Source organism: Ranitomeya variabilis, chromosome 1 (genome assembly GCF_051348905.1).
Source record: "Ranitomeya variabilis isolate aRanVar5 chromosome 1, aRanVar5.hap1, whole genome shotgun sequence".
Taxonomy (NCBI): domain Eukaryota; kingdom Metazoa; phylum Chordata; class Amphibia; order Anura; family Dendrobatidae; genus Ranitomeya; species Ranitomeya variabilis.
The window spans coordinates 256,119,483-256,134,897 of NC_135232.1; the positions used below are offsets into that span (position 1 = coordinate 256,119,483).

The 15,415-nt window shown below is 43.3% G+C and overlaps 1 protein-coding gene across 16 annotated transcripts in view; it reads left to right on the top strand.

Moving 5' to 3' along the window:
- FBRSL1 (fibrosin like 1) overlaps nucleotides 1-15,415 on the top strand; it is a 796,611-nt gene that overhangs the window by 761,450 nt on the left and 19,746 nt on the right. For 11 of the 16 annotated variants that reach the window (XM_077293343.1, XM_077293353.1, XM_077293346.1 and 8 more), the window contains 5 exons: nucleotides 1,574-1,833; nucleotides 4,815-5,044; nucleotides 5,709-5,759; nucleotides 9,412-9,507; nucleotides 9,733-9,804. In XM_077293343.1, coding sequence (XP_077149458.1) covers nucleotides 1,574-1,833; nucleotides 4,815-5,044; nucleotides 5,709-5,759; nucleotides 9,412-9,507; nucleotides 9,733-9,804 — 709 coding nt within the window. Of the gene's footprint in view, nucleotides 1-1,573; nucleotides 1,834-4,562; nucleotides 4,724-4,814; nucleotides 5,045-5,708; nucleotides 5,760-9,411; nucleotides 9,508-9,732; nucleotides 9,805-15,415 lie in introns of all 16 variants that reach the window. The other 5 variants (XM_077293351.1, XM_077293356.1, XM_077293352.1 and 2 more) reach the window with 2 other exon arrangements.

The following is a 15,415-nucleotide window of genomic DNA, read 5'->3' on the forward strand; positions in this document are numbered from 1 at the left end:
CTCCTTCCCTACCGAGCTCTGCTGTGCACCCAAACAGTGGTTTACCCCCACATATGGGGTATCCGCGTACTCAGGACAAATTGCACAACAACTTTTGGGGTCCAATTTCTCCTGTTACCCTTGGTAAAATAAAACAAATTGGAGCTGAAGTAAATTTTTTGTGAAAAAAATAAGTTAAATGTTCATTTTTATGTTTTATTTTTTTTTAACATTCCAAAAATTCCTGTGAAACACCTGAAGGGTTAATCTTCTTGAATGTGGTTTTGAGCACCTTGAGGGGTGCAGTTTTTAGAATTTTGTCACACTTGGGTATTTTCTATCATATTGACCCCTCAAAGTGACTTCAAATGAGATGTGGTCCCTAAAAAAAAAATGGTGTTGTAAAAATGAGAAATTGCTGGTCAACTTTTAACCCTTATAACTCCGTAACAAAAAAAAAATTTTGGTTCCAAAATTGTGCTGATGTAAAGTAGACATGTGGGGAAATGTTACTTAAGTATTTTGTGTGACATATCTCTGTGACTTAAGGGCATAAAAATTCAAAGTTGGAAAATTGCGAGATTTTCAAAATTTTCGCCAATTTTCCGTGTTTTTTTTTTTTTCATAAATAAATGCAGGTAATATCAAAGAAATTTTACCACTATCGTGAATTTCAATATGTCACGAGAAAACAGTGTCAGAATCATCAGGATCCATTGAAACGTTCCAGAGTTATAACCTCCATAAAGGGACAGTGGTCAGAATTGCAAAAATTGGCTCGGTCATTAACGTGCAAACTACCCTTGGGGGTAAAGGGGTTAAACTTGCTCCAGTTTTTCAATGTCTTTTTTAAAGTTTGATCCCCCACACCTGGGCACAGTATTCCAGATGAGGTCTGACCAAGGAGGAGTAGAGGGGGATAATTACTTCACGTGATCTAGACTCTACGCTTCTCTTAATACATCCTAGAGCTGTTTGCCTTTTTTGCTGCTGCATCACACTGTTGACTGAAGTGCAGTCTGTGATCTATTTGCATACCTAAGTCTTTCTCACACTTTCTGTTGCTTAGTTCTATCTTTTTCACTCTGTAAATGTAATTTTCGTTTTTCTTGCCCAGATGTAGAATCTTGCATTTCTCCCTGTTACATGCCATTCTATTAGTCGCCGCCAATTGTTCAAGCTTACCTAGATCCTTCTTAATCCTTTCTCTGTCTTCTCTAGTGTTGGCTATCCATCCTAGCTTTGCATCGTTTGCAAATTTTGATCAGTTTACCTTCAGTTCCCTTATCTAGATCATTTATAAAAATGTTGAACACTAGGGCCAGAATAGTCTTGTGGTACCCCACTTGAAACACTCTTCCAATTGGATGTGCAACCATTTATTACCACTCTTCAAGTATGATCACTGAGCCAGTTATGAATCCACCTAACCCTAGGCTTGTCATGTTGTTTGCATGCGTCATATATTTTCCTATACATATGAAAATCATAGAAAGAAATACCCTTGTTTTGAGGAATATAGCATTTAGTGTTGATATTTCAAAATACTTTTGTAAATTCTGAATTTTTTGTTTTCTTTTCTCCCACCATGCAGCCGGAGCAGTAGTGCAAGCAGTGCAGCAAGTATCGGCCTCCCCAAGCACCTACCGTCTTCCCCCCAGATCCCTTCTCACCACCCTGCTGGACCGGGTCTGCCCCTCTCCATACCCAACCTTGCTACCTCGCACTTTGCTATTAGATCTCAAACCCAGCACCATCCGGCCATGTTTGCTACCCCTCCTTCACTGCCGCCACCATCTTTACCTACTAATGGCCTTGTAATTCCCAGCCACCCTGCTGGAGCAGGATATTCGGGTAAGTATAGCTGTACTTCTGTGTGGTTTGGAGTGTATGCTGTGGGACAGAGTAGAGAAGTTATCATGGTGTGTGTTCTCTGCAAGACTCCTAGGTCCATCATGTGGCAACGGTCTCATAGAAAATGTGTCCTTTTTTATTTTAGTGATAAATTGAATTTTTTGCAACATGGCCACACTTTCTCTGACAACCATTTTGACACATGAGACCTATTGTTTCTCATATCTGTGAAATACTTAAGTGAAGAATAGCAGCTACTAAACTTCTTCTCAGTACATTAATTAGTACGATGACCGGGCTGAACATTTACCAAGTTTCCATGACATGGAACGCACTTTTTACGGATTTCTCTACGAATGTACCAACTTATGTCTTAAAACAAATCTGAGGATCTGAACTGATTACCAATATGTAACCGTTAATACTGTAATAGTTTACATTAGTCCATAAGCTTGGATTAACTCTTGATTTCCAGAATAAAGCTGTTTTAGCAACCTTTTTGACACCCCTTGTTTTTTATTACTACTGGAAATACCTGACCTTTCATACTTTCGACTTATTTTGATATTAAACCCTTTTAAAAAGTCATGTCTGAGAATTTTAATAACTGGCTGAATGGGCTTAGGAAATTTTCTGCCATGAATGGCCATTTAGAAAGTAACACCTTTCGGGTTTGGGTGCAACGGCTATCCGTGCTCAGACCTGTGATATGTCAGTAAGTCCCTTTTCGGTATATATTCGATCTTTATCTACAAGCTGGTACAGTTTGAGGAACTCGGAAATTGTGAATTAATCTCTGCTTTGCACACTTTCCAGTAATACGAAACAACAATGTGCAGAGCCTTGAACTTTAAAGTAAACTTCAAATTCATTATATTTTTTATATAAATATATTAAATCTGTTCACATTAAAGGGGTTCTCCCCCCCCCCCCCCCCAAACAAAATTTATTTTTAATCAATTGATCCTGGAAGAATAATTCCACAATTGGATGTGTTTAAGTAAAATTTCCTCGTGCTGAGATAATCTTAAACATGTGCCCCTGCTGTGTACTGTGTAATGGCCGTGTCTGACTGTACAGGGACGTGGTCTGATCATACCACATCTCCTGGGCAGTGGAGGAAGGAAAAGAGTATACAGACATTACAGTAAGGGATCGCAAATAATTATTTGAAGTAAAACATTGTTTAATAGGCAATGAAATGTTTCACTTCACGAAAAGAATCAGCTGGGATCCTGTGCTGTAGTGTCTGTATACTCTTTTCCTCCCCCCCAGGAGATGTGGTATGATCAGACCATGTCCCTGAACGATCAGACAAGGCCATTACACAGCACACAGCAGGGGCACATTTATAAGATTATCTCAGCACAGGAACATTATAATTAAACACATCCAATTGTGGAAGTAATTATTCTAAGATGTATTGAATAAAATAACCTTTTGTTCATGGGACGACCCCTTTGGTTACCGTCTCACATACGATTTACCAACGATCACGACCAGCGATACGACCTGGACGTGATCGTTGGTAAGTGGTTGTGTGGTCGCTGGGGAGCTGTCACACAGACCGCTCTCCAGCGACCAACGATGCCGAGGTCCCGGGTAACCAGGGTAAACATCGGGTTACTAAGCGCAGGGCCGCGCTTAGTAACCCGATGTTTACCGTGGTTACCAGCGTAAAAGTAAAAAAAAAAAAAAACGTACATACTCACCATCTGATGTCCGTCAGGTCCCTTGCCGTCCGCTTCCTGCTCTGACTGAGATCCGGCCGTACAGTGAGAGCAGAGCACAGCGGTGACGTCACCGCTGTGATCTGCTCTCACTTTCCGGCCGGCAGACAGTCGGAGCGGGAAGCAGACGGCAAGGGAAGGGACCTGACGGACATCAGATGGTGAGTATGTACGGTTTGTTTTTTTTTACTTTTACGCTGGTAACCACGGTAAACATCGGGTTACTAAGCGCGGCCCTGCGCTTAGTAACCCGATGTTTACCCTGGTTACAAGCGAACGCATCGCTGGATCGCTGTCACACACAACGATCCAGCGATGACAGCGGGAGATCCAGCGACGAAAGAAAGTTTCAAACGATCTGCTACGACGTATGATTCTCAACAGGGTCCCTGATCGCTGCTGCGTGTCAGACACTGCGAGATCGTAACTATATCGCTAGAACGTCACGAATCGTGCCGTCGTAGCGATAAAAATGCCACTGTGTGACGGTACCCTTTCACTCAGATCCGCTGGTACAGTATCATTCGGAGGCTCTTTATAGGACCATCAAAATTCAGTACTCGCCTGTGTCAAATGTAGTCAGTAAAGGAACATGAATACAACCTCCCACTCACCGTAAGATCGTCGGCAGAGTGATGGCTGGATGAATGCTTTGGATGTTTGATATCTGTATCCATTTAATGTTTGTTTTGGGGTTTTTGTTTAATATATATTTATCATTATTTTTATTTATTTTTTTTTTTAAATCTAGTGGCTTGTAACCTTTTCCCATTTAGAATCAATACCCTAAAGTTATGTAATTTTAAATCGCAGATTTTTGGGGGTATTTTTACACCAGTGTCCAGTTTAAGGTTAATTCCTCTGGTCCCTAGCCACTGTTCAGACCTGTATTTGGGATGCGGGTTGGGATTAGATGGGTGTGCCTTGTTGTTCTGCTTTATTAAAAGCCCCAATGTGTTTTCTCCTGAGATGACTCATGGTGTTCTTTCTTGTCTTTAGATACCAGCCTGTTGATATCATTCAACCAACCAATCATGTATTGCCAGCCTCATTCGGGGATTCTGATTGGTACTTTGTCACAGGCATCTCTCTTACCTCCACCAATGAGTCCTCACGTAGAAAACCACCACAGCATGACCTGCAGAAACAGGGAATGCCAGGTGAATATCTGCGCTTTTTCCTACTATTATTTTGGGGAAACTGATGGGCCGATGGGCCTCTGTGTTCTTTTTGTCTTTCTGTCTCTTGCAGATCATGAACTTCTCAGGCAGGAGCTGAATAATCGTTTTCTGGTCCAGACCTCGGATCGGGCCGGTGGCCCCCTCAGCTCTGTGCCATTGCTGAGGGCGGAATTTCACCAGCACCAACACACGCACCAACACACGCACCAGCACACATTTACCCCCTTCACATCCAGCCTACCCCCAGCGCAGCTTATGCCGCCAAATGCACCCCCCATGGTGCGTACCCCAGCTCGAAATGTGAGGATAAGTAGAGCACCTAAGTCCAAATTCCCTTCCCTCCCCCTCTACTTATTGCTGGTGAAATGTAGTCTGTTTCTAGACATTTACCATTGGCACAACATTAACACTTCTTTTCACAGCAGGTTACTAACTTTTAGGGTCGTTACTTGTTCTTGTAATGCCTTATCTATTTGCCTGTCAAATTTAGCACATTTGTATGTATAGACCAGAGAATTATCAGCGCCTTTCTGGACTAGATATAGTTGGAGGGTAGTGGTTCATCTTCAAGCTTTTTCTTAATTTACACTTTTCATCTTCTTAATATCCATTCAGCCAACTTGATACTTTATAAAACTTACGGTATATATGCCTAGTATTGATTTTTTTTTTACTAACTATACAATATAATGATTTGCCGAATTTGGTAGTCTACTATGATTTTTTTTAAACGATATATATTTTAGTAATGGGTCAAATGAATAATTTTTCTCAAAAGTTTTATTCTACGTAAAACTCCTTTTAAAGGTTGATTTATCCAATATGGACTATAGTTAATGGTGGACATGACTTGTTATTGGCATAGACCGAATACTGCTGGCAGCTAATACAGACTGATCATGAATGCTACTGCCCTGTTTTCCTGCCTTGCACTGACTTGCTGTTGTTTTCTCTTTCATTTTAGTTTGAGAAGTACGCTCCGAAGTTAGACAGCCCGTATTTTCGTCATACCAGCGTGAGTTCATTGTCTTTTCACAGCAATCTACAATGCTTGCACCTAAAACTTATTTATTATAGTGAATCTGCAATTTTCTGTCATTTCTGTTCACTAAAGAGTATTTCCTGCTGCCTTAATTGAGTAATGATGGTGAGCATATCCGCTTCAAACTCCCGCAGTGGCGCCATAAATGCTTTTATAGAATAATCTGATGATATTTGTTTGCAGTTTTTCTAATTTAACTGGGGATTCTTAACCCCTTCACTACCTGGCGATTTTCCGTTTTGTTTTTTTGGGGGTTTTTTTCCATTCTCCCTTTTTTTTCCAAAGCCATAACTGTTTTTTTTTTTCTGGCCATATAGCAATTTGTGGTCTTGTTTTTTGCAGGACGAGTTCTATTTTGAATGACACCTTTTATTTTACCATATAGTGTACTGGAAAATTTCCAAGTTTGTTGAAATTGCAAAAAAAAAGTACAATTCCACAGTTGTGGGTTTTTTTTGTTTGTTTTTTCATTTACCATGTTCACTGTATGGTAAACTGACCTGACAGTATGATTCCCCAGGTCAGCACAAGTACACAAATACCAAACGTGCGTGTGTGTGTGCTAATGTCAGGGGCGGACTAGGACTAAAATTCAGCCCTGGCATTTGAAATTACACAGGCCCACTTGTCACATGGTGACTGTATAATATCTTTGTACACTTGTAGGCAGGGCCAGTTTTAGGCAAAGTGGGGCCCTACGCCTAGGCAAAGTTTAAAATGGGGCCCCAAATGCTAGCATATTGCACATCACACAAAAGCATTTCGGTTGTATTTAAAAGCGCTGAGTTCAGGCCGCTAAATGAGTTTGATCGACAATACTGAAGTTGTTCTACGCTTGTTTCCCAGCCTCTTTCCACCAGTTGAGGAATAATGATGGGACAGAACGATCACCAACAGATCACCATACAGTATCATGTTATCAGCAGCACATCTACAGTTTACGCTGGCGATGTGCTGCTGGAACAAAAATCATTGTTCTCAGCAGCACAATCTGAATATGCAGCATTTTACTTGTTTAGTAAAATACACCCCATAGTCCTCCATATATTATAATGTGCACCACAGTCCTCCACATAGTATAATACACTCCCTATAGTCCTCCATCTATTAAAATGCAGTGATCAGTCCTCCATATAGCATAATACACTCCTCATAGTGCTCCATATTGTTTAATGCACCGCCATAGTCATCCATGTAGTACAATTCACTTTCCATAGTATAATGCACCCCATATTTCTTTATATAGTATAACGTATTCCCCATAGTCCTCGATACAGTAGAATGCAGCCCACATATAGTATAATGCAGCCACCACCCTACAGAATATAATGCAGCCACCCCAGAGTATAATGCAGCCACCCCATAGAACATTATACAGCCCACCTCCCCATAATATATAATGTAGCCCCCATAGAATATAATGCAGCCCCCCATAGTATATAACACCGCCTCCCCCATAGAATATAATATACCCCCATAGTATACAGCACAGCCCACGTAGCAGTATACAGCACAGCCCACGTAGCAGTATACAACACAGCCCACTTAGCAGTATACAGCACTGCCCACACAGTAGTATATAGCACTGCCCACGCAGTAGTATATAGCACTGCCCACGCAGTAGTATATAGCACTGCCCACGCAGGAGTATACAGCACAGCCCACGCAGTAGTATACAGCACAGCCCACGCAGTAGTATACAGCACAGCCCATGCAGTAGTATACAGCACAGCCCGCGCAGTAGTATACAGCACAGCCCACGCAGTAGTATACAGCACAGCCCATGCAGTAGTATACAGCACAGCCCGCGCAGTAGTATACAGCACAGCCCACGCAGTAGTATACAGCACAGCCCACGCAGTAGTATACAGCACAGCCCACGCAGTAGTATACAGCACAGCCCACGCAGTAGTATACAGCACAGCCCACGCAGTAGTATACAGCACTGCCCACGCAGTAGTATACAGCACTGCCCACGCAGTAGTATACAGCACTGCCCACGCAGTAGCATACAGCACTGCCCACGCAGTAGTATACAGCACTGCCCACGCAGTAGTATACAGCACAGCTCACATCTCTCCTCCCCCCTAGAATGGCCCCACAGTCCTGTAAAAAACAAAACAAAGCTCCTCACCTCCCCTCATGCCCGCGGTGCTCCCTGCTCCTGTCTCGGAGGCTGCCGCTGCACTGCCTGGGACACAGTGAGTTCACGCGCACCCACAGTGTCAGAGGCAGAGCGGGTGCATTCAACTGTATCGGCGTCATAGACGCCGGTATAGTTGAATGCTTCGGCGCTGGGGGAGGGAAGGGTGAGTCGGCGACCCACTACTGGCACCGGTCCTTCTTGCATTTGCCAGAACTGCCCGATGGCCAGTCCGGCCCCGGCTAATGTGCATGTTGTGTGTGCAATAAAATACTTGCCGATCGCTGTCTTCTCCTGTTCCCAGCACTGCTCCTATCCTCTCCATCATGTAACCGCAACTGTTTGTCAGCTCACACCTTGGACAGTTAGCTTCTTTCTTAGTGGAAGCCTACGAGAACCTCTTTCTGAGTTTCATAAGCTTGCATTGAGAAAATGACCTCCGGTCCACAAAGAAGATACTGTGAGCCAGCAGGTCATGTGATGCAGGAGAGGACCATAGTAGTTCTGGGAACTGCAGGAAACAGTGATGGGTTAGTATTTAGTTGTATGCACTGTAAACACATTGCTGATTGGTAATAGACGGGCCAATAGAAAATATTAAAATGCTGGATTTGTACTCTGTTGCTAAAATACAATGCATTTGTAAGAAAATTAGTATTCGAATAAAAAAGTTGAATGTGTTGGGTTTAGGCTGGTTTCACGCTTGCGGCTTGAGCAGGATTGTTGATATTATGTCGACTGCTACCTGGTCAGGAAGAGCTTGGACCTTTAAATAAGCCTGTCACTGCATAATTCTCTGAAGTAACAGCATTGCACCTTTAGTTTCCAAATCCAGTACTATGTGGACATGTATATGTGAACGATTTTGGCCGAGACGGCACTGTACAAATTAAGGCATCTATGTCAATCAAGTTGATGTTAGAGCTAACTGGCCTGACTGAGTGAATGGGCACCTCACCGCAGAACACTGCCCAATTTACACCTAGCAAGTAATTTACATAAAGCTTCAAGAAAAAAATTCTACTAATCTCAACCACAGATTTGGCAACTATAGTTGTGATGCCATTGCCCTGCATGGTGGTGTTACTTTAGAACTGGATTTTGTGCTGACACTCTCTGTAACACCGTACATTGTACATTGTCCCTGCAAATATTTTAATGTAAAATTCTTAATTATTAAAGTAAAACAGTTAAAGGATTTGTTAGTTTCTTATTAAATCACTGTACATCTTTCAGTAATTCTTTGTCCAGGGTCCATGTTCCATAAGAATGGATTTTTTTTTTTTACACTCATTCTGAATAATAAGGCTGATTATAATACATATCCAATACACTTTGAAGTACAAGTAAGTTTAGCTGGTCCTATTATTATTATTATTATAGCACCATTCCTGAGCTTTCAGGTGACTTTTATGTTTGCATATTATAGTAGCAATCAGTCTTATGCATGTCCCTAAGTAATATTGTCTGTTCTTCTTCCAGTTCTTTCCATCATATACTTCTCCAATGCCTGGAATGCCCACAATGCTTCCACATTCAGGTCCTTTTAGTTCTTTGCAGGGAGCTTTTCAGCCTAAGGTGAGTGCATGTCACTGCTCTGTTTTAAGGGGTTCTGAAGGTTAAAATTACATAATGATCTTAATCATCTTATCTTTGTACATATTTGGTCTTTAGTGCTGATGTCTGTAGGTTTTTTTGTGTTTTTGGTGGGGAGGGGTGAAAATAATAAACTTTACATAGTTAGAAAGTGCTATCCACAAATTTGCAAAAGGAAGCTAATCTTCTTTCCTTTACCCACAACAGACCTCAAATACTATTGATGTCGCAACTAGGCCTGGAGCAGTACATCCCACCCTCCTACAAAAGACTCCTGGGGTTTGTATATCTTTGTATAAACATTGTAACAAATATGCCATCCTCTCCTTAGACAATATTCTCATTTATGTTTTCACATTCTCTTTGTTTCATTAGACAAACAGAAATTGCATGCAAAACCGAACCATGACATTACTAATGCAGATGGAAGCAGAGGATCCCATTATTCTGTCTGGGTTTCGTTATATCAGTTTTAAGTCTGAAACCAAATGCAACCCAGACAGATCCCATAATTAGCAATTGGATCCCTGTAATTCTTTTTGTATCAGTAAATCAGCAGATCCATTTTTGCAGATTTATTCAATTTGTCAGTTCCATTAAAGAGAACAGACAAATGGAAACGTGAACTTAGCCTAACATTGCTACTGTTTAATACTACTGCTAAAAGTGAGTAACCTGAAATATAATGCTTACTTTCTTGTTTTTGGACCTGTTTGAGTAATTTAATTTTCCTTTTTTTACCTTTGTAATAAAAATATTGTTTGGTTCCTCTTTGAGACAAGCTAACCGCTTAGTTTTCTTTCACACTTCCGTCGGTACGGGGCCGTCACAAAGCGTCGGCGCAACATACCGACGGACAGTAGTGATTTTCTGCACAACGTGGGCAGCGGACGCAGTGTTTCAACGCGTCCGCTGCCCATAGTAAACTCCCAGGGATGAGGGGGTGGCGTTACGCCCGGGCATGCGCAGTTTAAAATGCAGGACACGACATATGAAAAAAACGTTCCCTTGAACGTTTTTTCGCTGCGACGGTCCGCCAAATACCGACGCATCCAGTGCACGACGGACACGACGTGTGGCCATACGTCGCGATCCGTCGGCAATACAAGTCTATGGGGAAAAAAACGCATCCTGCGGTCACATTTGCAGGATGCGTTTTTTTCCCAAAACGACGCATTGTGACGGATCTAAAAAGACGGAAGTGTGAAAGTAGCCTTAGCTAGAGCACTCTTGGTGGGAATCTGTCAATAGGGTTAATCCTCTTAAAGGGAACCTGTCACCCCGTTTTTTCCGTATAAGATAAAAATACCGTTAAATAGGGCCTGATCTGTGCGTTACAATAGTGTATTTTGTGTACCCTGATTCCCCACCTATGCTGCCGAAATACGTTACCAAAGTCACCGTTTTCGCCTGTCAATCAGGCTGGTCAAATGGGCGTGGTGACATCGCTGTTTCTTCCTCCAGATCTTGCTTATTTTTCCGTTGGTGGCGTAGTGGTTTGCGCATGCCCAACTGCCGAATCCACTGCACAGGTGAGGAAAAAGAGCGCGATCTGCGCTATCCCCCTGGTGATCGGTGGGGGCGGCCATCTTCCTGAGGCCACGCGTGCGCAGATGGAGCGCTCTGCTGCCTGGGGCTTCAGGAAAATGGCCGCGGGATGCCGCGCGTGCGCAGATGGAGATCACGGCGGCCATTTTCCTGAAGCCGATATGCAAACTCGACTTCAGGAAAATGGCCGCCGCGATCACCATCTGCGCACGCGCGGCATCCCGCGGCCATTTTCCTGAAGCCCTGGGCAGCAGAGCGCTTCATCTGTGCACGCGCGGCCTCAGGAAGATGGCCGCCCCCACCGATCACCAGGGGAATAGCGCAGATCGCGCTCTTTTTCCTCACCTGTGCAGTGGATTTGGCAGTTGGGCATGGGCAAACCACTATGCCACCAACGGAAAAATAAGCAAGATCTGGGGGAAGAAACAGCGATGTCACCACGCCCATCCGACCAGACCAGCCTGATTGACAGGCGAAAATGGCGACTTTGGTAACGTATTTCGGCAGCATAGGTGGGGAATCAGGGTACACAAAATACACTATTGTAACGCACAGCTCAGGCCCTATTTAACGGTATTTTTATCTCCTATGGAAAAAACTGGGTGACAGGTTCCCTTTAAGCCACCTGGGCATGCAGGTCATATGAAAGTATAATTTAATTCAATTTTCTGCCCGGAATATGATATCTTATTACAGAGTAATCAGTCTGTCTTAAGGGGATGTCCAGTCCAAAGTAAGTCTGCAGTCACTCTGTGTCACTGCAGACTTATGATCCCCCCCCAGCACACACACTGTGCTCTGCAGGGATTCACCGGTATCTAAGCCGGGACCGGTGGGTACATATGCATTATATACTTCCAAGCAGAGCCCAGCACGTGGGTGCAGCCTTGCTCCATACACTTGTATTGAGGGAGGCTACGTCACAAGTCAGAGTGTGGCCTTGCTCTATACAAATGTATAGAGTGAAGCCACGTACACTAGTCAGGCTTTGGCCGGGAGTATGCATAGTGCATACATACACGCCGGTCCTGGCTCAGAAACCATCAAATCCTCGCAGTGCACAGATTATGCACTTGGATTCATAAGTCTGCAGTTGCTCTGAGTGACTGCAGACTTACCATTTTGGACCAGACAACCCTTTAATAGGAAAATGAGCTGTTAAGATCAATGGGCCAGACATACACTGCTCAAAAAAATAAAGGGAGCACTAAAATCGCCACATCCTAGATATCACTGAATGAAATATTCCAGTTGTAAATCTTTATTGATTACATAGTGGAATGTGATGAGAACAATAAAACCTAAAAATTATCAACTTAAATCACAACTGATATCCCACAGAGGTCTGGAGTTGGAATGATGCTCAAAATCAAAGTGGAAAATGAAGTTACAGGCTGATCCAACTTCGGTGGAAATGCCTCAAGACAATTAAATGATGCTCAGTAGTGTGTGTGGCCTCCACGTGCCTGTATGACCACCCTACAACGCCTGGGCATGCTCCTGATGAGGCGGCGTATTGTCTCCTAAAGGGATCTCCTCCCAGACCTGGACTAAAGCATCCGCCAACTCCTGGACAGTCTGTGGTGGATGGTGCGAGACATGATGTCCAGATGTGTTCAGTCGGATTCAGGTCTGGGGAAAGGGCGGGCCAATCCATAGCTTCAATGCCTTCATCTTGCAGGAACTGCTGACACACTCCAGCCACATGGGGTCTGACATTGTACTGCATTAGGAGGAACCCAGGGCCAACCACACCAGCATATGGTCTCACAAGGGGTCTGAGGATCTCATCTCTGTACCTAATGGCAGTCAGGCTACCTCTGGATGCCACCCCACACCATTACTAACCCACTGCCAAACCGGTCATGCTGAAGGATGTTGCAGGCAGCAGATCGCTCCCCAATGGCGTCTCCAGACTCTGTCACGTCTGTCACATGTGCTCAGTGTGAACCTGCTTTCATCTGTGAAGACCACAGGGCGCCAGTGGCGAATTTGCCAATCCTGGTGTTCTGTGGCAAATGCCATGCGTCCTGCACGGTCCTCATGGAGTCGGTTTTTAACCATTTGTGCAGACACATGCACATTTGTGGCCTGCTGGAGGTAATTTTGCAGGGCTCTGGCAGGTCTCCTCCTGTTCCTCCTTGCACAAATGCGGAGGTAGCGGTCCTGCTGCTGGGTTATTGCCCTCCTACGGCCCCCTCAACGTCTCCTGGTGTACTGGCCTGTCTCCTGGTAGCGCCTCCACCCTCTGGACACTACGCTGACAGACACAGCAAACCACCTTGCCATCACAAGTGTGAAAGCACCACCATCATTCAAAAGTGACCAAAACGTGAACCAGAAAGCATTGGTACTGAGATGTGGTCTGTGGTCACCACCTGAAGAACCATTCCTTTGAGTGTGTTTTGATAATTGCCAATAATTTCCATTTGTTGTCTATTCCATTTGCACAACAGCATGAGAAATTGATTGTCAAACAGTGCTGATTCCTAAGTGGACAGTTTGATTTCACAGAAGTTTGATTTACTTGGAGTTATATTCTGTTGTTTAAGTGTTCCCTTTATTTTTTTGAGCAGCGTAGTTCTCCCTGAGAATCAACCTTTAGAGCTTATTTTAAATAAGAAGTGTTATCAGTGTGGATCAAGTAATGCCTGACAGTTTGCTCTCCTGATCTCACCGCAGAGCTGCATGATTATTACTAAAGCAGTACAGGAGAGCTGAACGTTCTCATTACAAACATATCTGCACCTCTCTCACAATGCAGTCCGCTCATCTGCAGACCTGCGCGTGACTACAACTAACACTTCTTTAGTTTCCATTTTACAGTCAACCATTGTGGGGATGGGGCAGTACAGTAGAACTTTGTATCATTACAAACACATTTCTAGTTGTAGCTCTGCTCATAGAATTGTCAGTTCAGCCGTGCTCCCCTCCCCCCATGGTGGCTGCCTGCGAGGTGAAAGCTGAAGAAATGTTAGTTATAATCAGACATAGCTCTGTAGTGAGATGAAAGAGCAGACTTTTCAGTGTGCGTAATGGCAGATGATCAGTAATGAGTCAAAGCTCAGTGAGTAGAGAAAACACATCTAGCAGATATCCTCACAGCGCTGTTAGGGTATGTGCACACGATGCGGAAAACGCTGTGGATCCGCAGCGTTTCCGCAGCTGCGGGTCCGTAGCAGTTTCCCATGAGTTTACATTACCATGTAAACCTATGGGAAACAAAAAACGCTGTGCACATGCTGCAGAAAAAAACGCGCGAAAACGCAGCGGTTTACATTCCGCAGCATGTCACTTTCTGCGGATTCCGCTGCGGTTTTACAGCTGCTCCAATAGAAAACCGCAGAAAAAACGCGGTAAATCCGCAATAAATCTGCAGCAAAAATGCAGCGTTTTTGCCCTGCAGATTTATCAAATCCGCTGCGGAAAAATCCGCAGTGAACCATTCTACGTGTGCGCATAGCCTTAGTTGTGCTGTATTGTCTCACACTGACTGTGATGATGTATGCAGTCACACTTTCTGCTTTATTCCTGGCACTTTGCAGTTACATACAACTCTGCAGTGAGATCAGGAAAGCAAACTGTTAGCAATTAGATGTCTTACACTGGTAGTGCTCACTTTAATTTAAAATAAGCTCTGGAGGCAGATTCTCTGAGATCTGAGTGACTCATTTACATATTAAGAAAAACATGGATATCTCTGGAATAATACATGTGATCGCTGAGATATCAAGTTATCATTTTAGTCAACCTTCTATGACCTGCACGCCTATAATGACTGCTTATTAGCACTGATACTGACAGATTCCTTTTAAAAGGCTATTCCCATCTCCAAGATCCTATCCCACTATGCACAGTAGCTTAGGTATCCATGATTATGACCACTCGGTGTGACCGTTAGCATGGTTACCTAAGCTACTGCAATGCCCTGCACATGGGGTAAGCGACATAACGAATCAGAAGAACTATACTACATTTCTAATTGACTGTATTTGCTATTATTATTATTATTATTATTATTATTATTACTACACCTAATACATGTATAGTGATGTGTCTTTTCCTGAAGAAGTTATATACTTCGAAACAGGTTGAACTAAAGCACCACCTTACTGTATCACTCTGGGATATACTTCTCCATTCTGTCGGCAGTGCCGAATTTGTCCTCTCACTTCCTTTACAGTCTGACTTGCTACATATTGGGATATGATATTGCATATGAAAAAATATTGTAATAATAATTTTATTTTTATAGCGCCAATATATTCTGCAGCACTTTACATTTTAGAGTGGACTTGTACAGACAATAAGACATTACAGAATAACAATAATCACAATGCAG